We start from the raw sequence: 13,104 nt of genomic DNA, 5'->3' as shown, positions 1-13,104 counted from the left end.
TGAATTAATTTTTTTATAAATTTTCACAACTTTTTATTTTATAAGACAAAATATTGAAAAGTATTTCAAATGTTTCTGTTTATTAATATAATTTTTAATGTTTTTTAATTTATGCATAAGTTTTGAGTGTGCAATTGGTCAACTAGACTTTGAACTAGCTCATAAAAATCCTACAGGGTTATATCAAAAAGTTTTATTTTATTTATTTTTTTTTTAACCTTACAATAAGTATTTAAATCTTATAACTAAAATTAAAACTATTTGCTCTTCAGCAGGAGAGCCATAATGGTAAACTGTCACTCATCTTAGCGGGGTGGTAGATCTGCTCTACGGAGCCTGGATCGGGTTTGGGTCTGCACAAGTTGTCTTGCAAGCGTATTGGGATGGTTTCGCAGCTTCACAATATATTTCTCACGGACTTTCTTGAACTCTTCCTTTACCAATGTCACTTCTAGGTCTCTGTGGATGTTTTCATTTCTTATGTACCATGGTGCTCCCGTCATGGTCCTAAGAATTTTAGATTGGGCCCTCTGTATAAGATCAATACTGGTGTTGCTAGCCATTCCCCATAATTGAATTCCATATGTCCAAATTGGTTTTAAAACGGTCTTATACAGGATGACTTTATATTCAAGGCTTAATTTTGATTGGTCACTGATTAACCAATGAAAGCTAGAGGCTTTTAACTTCATGTGAAGTCTCTTGGTTTCTATGTGTCGGCGCCAAGTAAGCCGTCTATCTAGATGAATACCAAGGTAGGTGACATAATCAGACTGCGGTATATTAACGTTGTTGAGTGTGACAGGTGGGCAATTTCCTCTCCTTAGAGCGAACGTAACATGTTTACTTTTCAGCTCATTTACCTTTATTCGCCAGTTTTTCAACCATGACTCCACACGTACGAGGTAATTCTGTAGTTGACTAGATGCCATGAGTGGGTTTTCGTCTGAGCTAATAATGGCGGTATCATCAGCAAATGTTGAAATTGTTAGTTTATCGCACGTAGGGAGGTCGGAGGTGTAAATCAAATATAGCGTAGGTCCTAGTACACTTCCCTGTAGAACGCCAGCTCCAATCTTGTATTCTCTCGTCACATAATCATTGTACTTAACTCTGAAAAGTCTATTCGATAAATAAGATTCCAGCAATTTATGAGTACATAGTGGTAGTAAACATTTGATTTTATGTACTAGACCCTTATGTCATACCTTGTCAAAAGCCTGAGCAACGTCTAAAAAGACGGCAGAACAATATTTCTTTAATTCAAAAGATTTTCTAATCTCTCCAGTTAAACGATTGACCTGTTCAATGGTGCCATGATGTTCACGGAAACCAAATTGGTGTACTGGGATAATGTTTCCATCATTCAAAAAAGGTATTATCTTTTCCTGGAATATTTTCTCGAATAGCTTCGACAAACAAGGGAGTAGGCTAATAGGTCTATAAGAAGATGGCAGGGTTAAATCTTTACCCGGTTTAGGTATCATTATTATTTGAGAAATTTTCCAATTTTTTGGATAAATTCCTAGTTTCAAGATCGCATTAAACAATATAGATAGCACAATTATTGCCACATTTGGTAGGTTCTTAATCATTGATGGCGTTATTAAATCATATCCCGGTGATTTTTTCAAGTCTAATTTATTTTTAATTACTCTATTAACATCCTCAGAACTAATATCGAATTGGGCTGCATTAGCCATTGTTGAAGCTGGCAGTTCTTCTAGTTCAAACTCATTTGCCGTGGAGTTGGGTTGAAATACTTCACTTAAATGTTCAGCAAATACTGAGGCTTTTTCTATAGCACTTCGTGCCCAGGTTCCGTCAGCTTTTCTTAAAGCGCTTTGTGCCTCTACCGGTGGTTAATGTTCCTCGTTGCCTTCCAAAGAGAGAAATTTGTGTATTTTGTACTCGTCAAACTTTTAATATAATTTTCGTTTATGCGATCCTCTTCTAAATGAAGGGCTCTTTTCAGTTTTCGTACTGCTGCGGACAGCCTCTGCTTTGCAGCAGGTGATCTATTATGTTGCCATTCTCTTCTGAGTCTTCTCTTTTCGAGAAGAAGTCTTTCAATATCCGAACTTGAAATAAGCGTATTAGTTTTTGGAGGGATCTGGCACATAGAGTGTTCCAGAGTCGAAACAATCAATGACGTGAAGTCATTGACGGTCCTATCTATGTCTTCCTCACACTGTAAATTAGGATTTGTGTGGATATGACTGCTGATATATTTCCTATATTTTAGCCAATTTGTCTTAAAATACAAAGAGTCCTTAGGAAATCTTGGGATGTTGGGTCTCTCACAATAATTAATAATTACAGGAGAGTGGTCTGAAGATAGATCATGGGATATTTCTGTGGATATTGCATTCCGAATAATATTTCTGCATATGGCGAAGTCTATTAGATCAGGAATTTTTCTAGTATCAGTTGGCCAATAAGTTGGGTGTCCAGGAGACACAAAATCTAAGCAATTTTTGCGATCAACTAGAGCTTTATACAGCTGTCTACCTCTGGGATTTACCAATCGCGAACCCCAATATGTATGTTTGGCATTGTAGTCTCCACATGCCAGAAACCGATCTCCTAGTGTTATAAAGAATTCTTCAAATTTGTCCTTGGTCATCGAAAAACGTGGTGGGCAATATATAGAGCTCAGAGTTAAGTCTCCAGCTGGGTATTCAAGGCGAATAGATGTTGCTTGCATATAATCCTTTGAAAACGCATCTAGGGCATAGTGTCTCAATCGGTTTCTAATTATGATACCGGTACCGCCATGTGCCTTACCATCCGGATGGTTTGTGTAATAAAATGAGTATCCTGAAGTTATATCTATTTGTAAGATGTGTCTCCGAAATTAACATCACATCGATGCTTCTATTTAACATAAAATGGGAAATTTCCGATTTGTGCTGGTTTAAACCATTTGCATTCCAGAAACATATCTTCAAAAAATTCATTTTCTTGTTAATAGAATTTGAATCATTTGGTTCTGTGCTCTCAGAAGCTCTTGTATTGTGTTTTGCATGGATGACATGAAGTTAGTCATATTTTGATTAAGAGAGGAAATATTCTCAGTAAGTGTTTGCATAAGGTTTTCCAACCCTCCCATATTTTGGGGGACTTTTGGCTTTTGATAACTCGTTTTTAAAATACTGGCGTATGAGCTGGCTCCAGCATTAATTGTAGCTCCCTGGCCATTTTCCTGTGATACTGGATGAGCCGCATTTATTTTATTATTTGAAAAATCTACTCCAGAGCTTAGTGGTCTAGATGTAGATACCGAATTTGTAGGTGTTGATTCAACTATTTCACCTCTCAACAGCTTTTGCCTCTCTCTTAATCTTTTTAGTAACTCCTTGTAGACCGGGCATCCGCGATAATTAGCGGAATGATCTTCACCGCAGTTACCACATTTCCTACTGAGACCATTCTCAACTATATCACATTGTGACGAAGAGTACAGGCCTCCGCAAGCAACACATACTGTGCGTAGGGTACAATAATTACGTGTATGTCCAAATTCCTGACAATTACTACACTGAACTGGACGATTACGCTTAAGAGGTTCCTCTATATTTACTCTACGATTCAACAAATATCTTAGAGTGTATATAGGGTGAGTTTCATTCTTTTTTAATTTCCCATCTTCAGGCTCTAACTCAACCCTAAACATTGGCTGAGGAACCTTGTCTATATTAAAGATATTGACTACATTCTTTGTCTGATAGCCCAATTCTTCCAGGGCCTCCTTGATTTCGTTTGTATCTACACTGGACTCTATACCTTTTATGACTACTATCAAGCCCTTGCAACTCTTAAGTTAATATGTATAAAAGTTTTTCTTACTGTCATTTAGGTGTTGAGAGATTTTTCTATAACAAACTATCAGTGTATACAACTATTTTTGTCTCTTGCACACCTTTTCTTATTGGAACAAGGTGGTGGTAGTTCTACAAAAACAACAAATGGTCTTAACAAATGTCAAAAAACAGAAATTAAAAATTAAACAAATATGTATTAAAACTAAATATAGTGTAGATAATTGAATAGTGAGGGCTTTACTTATTTATGCAAAATATAAATATTTTGTTAATTAGCTTAGAATATGTAGATATTGAAGTATAAAAACAAGCTTTGACAGGTGTTAGAACCAAACAAGCGAGAAAAAAAGAGTAATCAGCTGATTGACTGACTCCACCTTGTATAAATTCGCCTTGGTCTGGATCTCTTATATTTTTGTTAGCACTTCTATTTTCACCCTCCCCGTTCAAAAATATGTAGGCATTTCTACCGTTTAAACTGAGTCTACTCTCATTATGAGAGTTCATATGCTCACAGTAATTTAACGAAATTTGAAAAAAGAAAATAAACAAAGCACCTTTAAACAAATTTCTATATTTTTGTTATATTGTATAATTTTTTTATTTGTTTATATTAAACACTTAGAGAAATATTTATTTTTTTTGCGTCCAATCGCTAAATTTTTCCTTTTTATTTCAATTTTCACTGAAACCACTTAAATCGCGGAGCGAATAAAAAACACGTCTGCTTCTCATAAGAATTGCAGAAAAATTTTATTTGATGCAGTTTTATTATACGAAATACTTGTAATAGTAAACAACGTCAAAGAAATTAGTGCTAAAAACAAGTGGTTACGCTTTTTGAGTAAAAATTTGCCACGTCCAACCTGTAGTCAAAAATCGGTCTAACAAATATTTTCCCCGGTATTAGCCCATTATCGATATGAATCTTTAAAGCGTTGTACACTTCGTTGGAAAATAGTTTTTGAAGAAACCTAGATTTAAATAGAAGTTATGTTGATTTTACTACATTATTTCGTACACCAGTTCCTCATCGACCCTGAAGTTTTAAAAAGCGTTTACAAGGTAAACTTTTTTTAAATATTGAATATCGCATTTACTTATAACGGAATCATTATCTAAACAGAATTATCGATACAAAAGGATATAAAAGTCAAAAACCACTTGTGCCCCGTCCACATGTGAATGAAAAATGTTGGGCAAAATTTGTCTCTTTTTAACTAGGTCTAACTAGATATAATGTTTGAACCGTGAACGAGTACGAACAAAAACACTTTTTGCTGTTTATCGATCTAATGGACAGTTTTTACTTATCAAAAGTAATTTAATAAAATGGACTTAAAATTGCAATTGCGTAAAAATGCATTTTTAATAATTTATTTTTCCTATCGTCGAGTTAAAACAGTTCAGATAATCAAAGTTCAGTAGGTATTTTATTTAAATATTATAAAAATTTAAAAGCAACCATTAAAAAAATTAGCAATTTTTGTATTTCCTATTTTTTAACTTTTGTTAATTGTGATGAATAGTAGCAATATATATTTTTAATGAAACTAAAAATTATGAAAAGATATTTTCGTTTTATTTTTATTTTAATACTCTCAACTAAAGTAAAACAATGCCAGCAAATATTTAAGTAGCTGCTGTAGTGGCTGTGTATTCAGTTATAATACAAAATAATCTGATTGAAAAGTTATAATTGATTTTTGATTCTTGATATTTTTCTTATTCCTCAATTTTGTTATTTTTTAACTAATAAAATAAGTTATTCTTTTAATTTGTTTTTCATGTTCTCCACTCTATTGCATTGAATTCAATCATCAATTTGTAGTCTTGTACAACAACTAGTCCTCCTCTAATATTGCTGACTACTGTTCCGGCTATGGGCAACTCACAGACATCAGCAGCAAAGGCAACGAGTGTGGAGGCAGTTGGGGGTGGTGTGACTTCATCATCTTCGGCAACATTTGGTGGTTCAATAAGAAGTCGTCGTGGCAGTAAAGTAAAAGTTTTTGGCCTTTTGGGTCAAAAAAAGCCATCGAAAGAATCCACCACTCCAACGACACCCACAGCAGCAGATTTACCACAAGATGGTGCCACAAATGTTGCAAATACATCGAATGCTGCTGCAACGTCAAAAAAAAACATCGGTCGTGTAGCAAGCATCGACGAGGAGGCGGAATTGCATCAAAAACATGACGCAGTTGTACGTCAATTAGAATTTGAACAAATGGAAATTCGTAAGTTTTTATTATTTTTCCTCCTTTTTATTATTATTTTCGTTGTTATTGCTGTACTACTATCTACCCTTCAACCAAAAAAATTTAACTTATTTTTAGTTTGTTGTTTTTGCTTCGATTTATTTTCTCCTTCTTAATGTTACAATATTTCAATCTGTTTCAAATTTTAAACACTTCCTTTTCCTGTTACTCTTGTTATTTAGTTTCCTCCACACCCCCGCCATCATAAGATATTCGCAAGAAACAACATTGCGAAGAGATTTTTTATCTCTTTTTAATGTTGTTATTCCTAAATTGGATTTTAAGTAGTTTTTTTTTTCTCTAAGTGCATTTGAAAATTAATTATTATGGCATACTTTTAATTTTGCAATTATTTAGACATTATTGGCATTGCTGTTGTTTCTACATAAAATGTATATACGTACGTACGTGGATGCATACAGTGTGGAACGAAACATAAGCCGATTTGAAAATTATACAATACTATATATGAAAACTAGTAGTTGAGATCTACAAAAAACACCTGTAGATTATCTCTCTTAAAATTTATTGGACCTAAAAATTTCAAAAAAAAGCATTTATATTTTTTTGAAGAAACATAATAGAATTAACTATTGATTGATCGATCGCTCAATGCGCAAAAATTATATAATTAAGTTACGGTAAGAAAAATTGACCACGCCCACTTTTTTCGATTTATCTAAAATCGGAAATAAAATTTATGTTTAGTGTCCACTAATACACCCACTTTTATTAAATCGTCGGTTGATTTTATCCGTTGCATTGTTCCGTATTCGCCACTACTCTCCAAAACATTCAAAGCACATATCAACGTAGAATCTTGCCATTCCGTGAAATCCTTCAAATACATCTGCAAATATGTGACCAAAGGCATTGACATGGCTGTGATTGGAGTTAGTGCGGAGAATTCCAACGATGAAGTCACTCCATTTCATGTTGGCCGCTATGTTAACAGTAATGAAGCAATTTGGCGCATTTTTTCATTTCAAATTAATGTTGTTCATTAAGCCGTACATCTGGAAAATTGTCAAAGAGTGTACTTTACTGAGGAGAATGTATTACAAGTTGGTCGACCACCATCTAGAACACTGACCAGATTTTTTGCTATACTCCGTAATGCCACTTGGAATCAATCGTCAAAGAAATTGCAATTTCAACGGCCCCCATTTATTTTTCACCGACGCATTAGGTCGCATTTACACTGTCCATCCAAGAAACGATGAGTGCTTCTATTTGCGTTTGCTATTAGTTAACATAGAGAAGCGTGTCAACGCTTGCGATTGTTAGAGAAAGACACTCATTGGAAATACACCCTCGAAGATGCTGTGGTTTCGTCAAATGCTCATCAAATACGAACACTGTTTTCAATAATTATCTCAACATGCTATTCATCATGTGGAGCAAATACAAAGATACCATGTGTGATGATATTTTGCATCAGATGCGTATTGCAACATTAAATCCAAATTTGAAACTGAGCCAGGAAATTTACAACAGAGCTTTGATATTATGCATTTAATCAAGAGTTGCGACGCGAAAAACAATATAATTGCGATGCTTTCAGGGAATCAGTTCGAACAAACGTTACACTGTTGAATCGAGGAACTGGAAAAACTTATTTGATCATGTTGATCAATACGCCCCACATTGGTTGAAGTTCATACAACGAGCGGCTAAAAATAAAAGAAGTTGTCCAAGGACAATGAAACTTGGCACATAGGCATTTTTTGTTTGAATCAAGAAAAAATTGAAAAATCAAAATGATCCGCCCACCTCCATACAAATTGAAAATTAAATTTTGACCTACGGCATTGATTTTTGGCACATAGCATTTTTAAACACTCAGAATCATTTGTGTGAAATTTGAAAAATATCCGCCCAATTTTACGCCCACTTCCCATACAACTTGTATTGAAAAAGTTTCATAACTCCCTTGATTTTTAATGCATCAACTCAAAAAATAAATATTATAATTGTAGAATGGGCTCCTGAAAGTATATACCTGATCCGCCCACTTCCCATAGGACTTGAAGATTGAAAAAGTTTCAAAGTTTTCGTAATAACTCATGTTATCACTCAACTCTCATTTACTTCTTAAAATACCGTTAATCCTGTATAATTTTATTGATTTATTTTGAAGCTTAGCTATAAATATTTTTTGAAATAAAATTCATTCGCTTATGAACTGTCCACTGGTAAAGTTGACCAAATTAAAAAGCGGCGTTTTTTTAAATAATTATAAATAATACTAAAGAGGACAGATTAAGACTTTTATAGTCCGATTTGTCCCTTTAAACAAATAAATAAATAAATAAAAAGTATTACCCAGCTTTGACGTTGATCGACTGTCAGATGCGTATTGTTTTCTTAATAAAACACCCTGGAAAGGAGATAAATTTCTTCTTCCTACAACTAAAGAATTATGGCAACAACAACATACATGAACGAAAATTCATGTTTTGTTACTTTATCACTATATCACTTTATAGTTTTTACTGTTTTTTTTTTGGAAAGGAACAGGTAGGAGCAGCTGATTTTTTTTAACTTTTAGCTGAGAATTCAAGCTGTAATTTGACATCTTTCGTTAAACAGCGCTCCACAACGCTAAAAAGATGCAGTCCTCTGAATTTGATGAACATTGAAATTTAGATGTTGTTTATATTTTGTTCTACGAAATTTTTTATAAGGCACTTTTTCCAACTTTTTTTAATGCAAATCTCATCATGGCAATTGTCATTTACGAAAATATACAACAAAGTCAAATGATAAGTTTACTGTGATTGTACCAAAATATTGAATATACAGTAAATTTGCATGCCATTTTAAACAAGCGAACATATATGAACATCGATCGTGTCTGTCCAAACAAACATTAAATATATCAGCCTAATATTACGGAATCATAATATTCTAATATCTCACAACAAATTACCAAAAAATTATCCAAATCGGCGAACATGAAAAAAATTAATTTCGGCCACTCTTCAACCATTGTGCGCCCGCAGAACGATATTGCTCTTGAACTTGCTTCATCAGGAACTGCAGCTACGTTGCTGGAAGGCGGTCGAACTGTTCAATCAGCACTCGAGTTGCCATTGAATATGCAATTCAATGAAAATGCAACATTTCCAAGAACAGTGCCATGGCCAAAGTTTTGCAGCAAAGATGGCTCATAAAAAGTCTTTGAAGGTATTAGACAAAAGCTGCAAGATTTACGAAACAATCAAAGACGGTTTGGTGGTGCGATGATTCTGTTGGCAGGTGATTTTCGGCAAACATTGCCAGTTGATCAGGATATCAAACTTTTATTGCAAGGATGTTCAAAATTATGTTTTTTTAGGTTAGCCTTAAAACTTTGAAAAATAAAATTTTTCACCCATTTATCAACGTATGCAAAAACTAGATATTCCAAAGGACTATTTTTAGTAAAATCTTTTAAATTCATTAAAAAGGTCCTTAATAAATATTTTTAAAACAAGAGGTGGTAGTAAAAAACTAATGCTATATTCGTAATCAGTGCACAAAAACACATAAAAATCGGTTATTTTGATTTAAGAAAATTTACAAATAAATGTTTTAAAGACTTAACCAAAAACACAAGCATTTTAACATCCTCAACTGAAAGAGATTTTTGAGGAGATTAATAATCTAGAAAGTGTTTTAAGTTCGCGAAATACTGGCCGAATAATATAAAAAATGGTGTAAATTATTCAAATAATAAATATGCAGGGGTTCTCACATAACAATTCTGTTTTATTGGAGTCTATACAGTACGAAAATACTAATAGTTTTTCTCGATCACTTCATTTAGTACATTTTTATTAGAAAATTTAATGAAATGGCGGTATTCTTAAAGTTACAAATTCAAAACATCATAAACATATTCTTTTGAAACTAATTTTAAAATTCATCGGCTATATGCATAAAAAAACCTTATTGTAGATTTAAAACACAATTTTGTTAACGAACACTTTAGCTTTAAAACCCATTTATAAAAGTATTGTATTCATAAAAGTTTGATAAAGGCACAATACCTAAAGTACTGATTTTTGTCTAAGCTGGCAATGCTTCTCATTTATTTCCCCTTTTTTGTTGTTAGTGCTGCTTTCAATTAGGATAAAATATTCGTTAATTTTATTTTTTTCATTAATTGTTTTTAGTAATAATACATTTTTGAAGATAACAACTAATTTTTAGATAAACAAATGTATATCTGATTCTAGTAAATTTATATTAAGCTAAAATGTATTAATGTACAAACTTTGTTATATTGTTTATTTCAATTATTATTTAAAGTATTCGAATGACGAATATTCTGTGATAAAATAAACATCACTGTTTTATAATTTATTTTATTAATTTAGTTTTATTGACATTTTGTTAAATTTTAACAAAATTTAATGAATTTCTAGGTGAAAACACATAGTTTTAATTCCGGAGTGGATATATTAGATTCTGAGGACCTTCTTCCACAATATTTACACATTTTATTACTATATGGCGTTGCAGGTTAAAAGTAAATGACAAAAATGCCAATCAAACTCACTTGTGAACCTCATATAGTTCACTGCCGGAGGAATATCAAACAATATCATATACTATTAAAATGGAAATTAATCGCCAGCGGAGTGGAAATTGTGTTTAGCAATTGCAATAGTATCATTTATTATTTGAAATTTATCTTTAAAATCCTCTTTTTTAAGATAAAAAGTAAAAATAATTCCTTAAAGTAGGTTTAAAGTAGGGTCGAACCTACTATAAAATTTTTACATTTAACAATTGTTTATCAAATGTATTTTAAGCTATTAATCGTTTATGAATACAACTTTATGAAAATTTTCCTATAATTGATTTATAAACCTTTTGTAAATGTTTATGCATATGGCTGCATATTTTTATCGTATTACTTAGATTTAATTTAATTCCCAATACCTGAAGTATTAGGTCACTTCAGGTATTGTGAAATCACTTTCAGCTATTTCGTTACACACTGTAATTATATATACATTTTGAATCAGTTTGTGTTAAACAAAATTTTACCTGATGTTCCAAGTTATGGCGAAAGAAACGATCTCATTTCCCTCCTTATTTTCGTCTTGTTGTGATAAATAGATTTAATAAGTTATTAAAATGAATATTGAATAGTTTTTCACTTGAAACGTTAAAAATTACTTTATAATTAGAATAAAACTAATTGCAATTAAATTGTCATTGTTTTAAAGTCATTCGTGCTTACAAAAATACTTGCAAAACTAAACCATCGAAGCATTAATCTTATGATTTGAATTGTAATTAAATCTATACAAAATTAAAACTGCTTTTGATTTTGAGTATAACAAGTAGATATACTTAAATATTTAGGTAGTTAGTTTACAAATTGAAAAGTAAATATGTTCACTAAATAATATATTTTAGTCATCATAAACAATTTATTACATCTACATTAGATTGGCCCTTAATAAACATAAGTTTGGATTTTGGCCAGTCTCACCCCACAGTTTGGTGAACATTGGTAAAAAAAATAATCCTGAAAAAATGTTAGGTAAATCGGTTGGGGTTAAGATGTGCCGCAAGGCCTCTGAAGTTTTGAGATGCGTTTACAAGGAATCAAAAATTACTTTTGCAATTTAATTTAAAAGAACAGAAATGTGTACAATTATGGAGCGATCTTCACAAAATTTGATAGAATGATTTAGGTTCATATACAATCAAGATATTATTATAAGACAATTATGAATGTTCAAGTCATTTTCTGAGCGGGACCTTGTATGGAGACTATGGAAAAATGTTGCCCGATTTTCACCATAATTTGTGCAAAATTTTATCAGGAGTGCCGCATAAGAAGCATACTTATAACTGCTCAAACAGTATTCCGGGGGACATTTGTATGGGGGCTAGGTAAAATCATGAACCAATATTGTTCATTTTCAATACCAAACAAACCTTATCAACGGAGAGTATTTATTGAAAATTTCAGCCAGCTAGCTGCCCCTATCGTGTTTTCAACAGACAGATGGACGGACATAGCATAGATCGTCTTAGAATCTTATGAGGACTCAAAATATATTTACTAATGTGGGTCTGCAACAAATATTCCGGTGTGTTTTTTGATGGTGGGCTATTCAAAAATCTCTCACCATTATGTCTCACAGCCCAAATGTAAAGAAATATGCCAGACATGTTTGGTAATAAGTTGGAGAATATTCCATTAAAGAGTGAGCCAAAAACGTTTACTTGTATTAAGTTAAATAAAACTTAAACCGTTTAACTCTTTGCGGTATGGTGGTTAGTTTACTAACCACATTTTCTATAGTCTTTAAAACATAGTTTATTGGCATCTATTGCCATCTTGCTAAACAATTATATTTTTTGAAGTCATCGTTTATGATTTTTTGCAAAACTTTTCTGTCAGGGTGCTCTGGTTAAATAAATATATTAATTTGAAAATATTGTTAAAATCAGATTTTTTAAGAGACTTTCACGCATTCAATAAAAAAAGCACAGAGTGTTTATTGTTCATCGAATTCAGCGTTACTTTGATATTTTGGTTGTTTGATCAAAAAAAAATTTATACGAAACAAAAATTTTTATCATAGTTATTTTGAATGCCAAACTAACCACTTCACTCCACAAAAAAACTTGGAATGGTGTGTTTTTTCATGTATTGATTCATTTTTTCTTACTTTTTATAATAAACTAACCTTGATTAAAGTAAAAATGCAATTGTTTTGATTTTACACTTTTTGATTTTAAACTCAAAAAAGCGTGACTGAAAGAGTTAATATAAAAATTCTCAATAATACGTAAATTTATTTAAATATTGTACAAATTCATTAATATTGGCATATTACTCGGTATTTATAAATTTATCCACTTTTTTCGGAAATCCTCCCATTAAATATTTTATAATTGCTTCCGTTACCTTTTTGAACGTGGTGGTCTACTTACGCTTAAAATTTGACATGTCCTGTTATACCTTTCCTGTGTTCTTTAATTCTATTTTACAAAAGCCCAAAACT

The 13,104-nt window shown here is 32.1% G+C and overlaps 1 protein-coding gene across 3 annotated transcripts in view; it reads left to right on the top strand.

Annotated features, from left to right (window-relative positions):
• The window catches only part of capu (cappuccino), a 253,224-nt gene that overhangs the window by 95,830 nt on the left and 144,290 nt on the right, over positions 1–13,104 (top strand). For all 3 annotated transcript variants that reach the window (XM_065501681.1, XM_065501682.1, XM_065501683.1), the window contains exon 2: positions 5,656–6,064. In XM_065501681.1, coding sequence (XP_065357753.1) covers positions 5,656–6,064 — 409 coding nt within the window. The remainder of the gene's footprint in view (positions 1–5,655; positions 6,065–13,104) is intronic.

This window comes from Calliphora vicina, chromosome 2, assembly GCF_958450345.1.
Source record: "Calliphora vicina chromosome 2, idCalVici1.1, whole genome shotgun sequence".
Classification (NCBI taxonomy): Eukaryota; Metazoa; Arthropoda; class Insecta; order Diptera; family Calliphoridae; genus Calliphora; species Calliphora vicina.
This window is presented reverse-complemented; position numbering and strand designations above follow the sequence as displayed.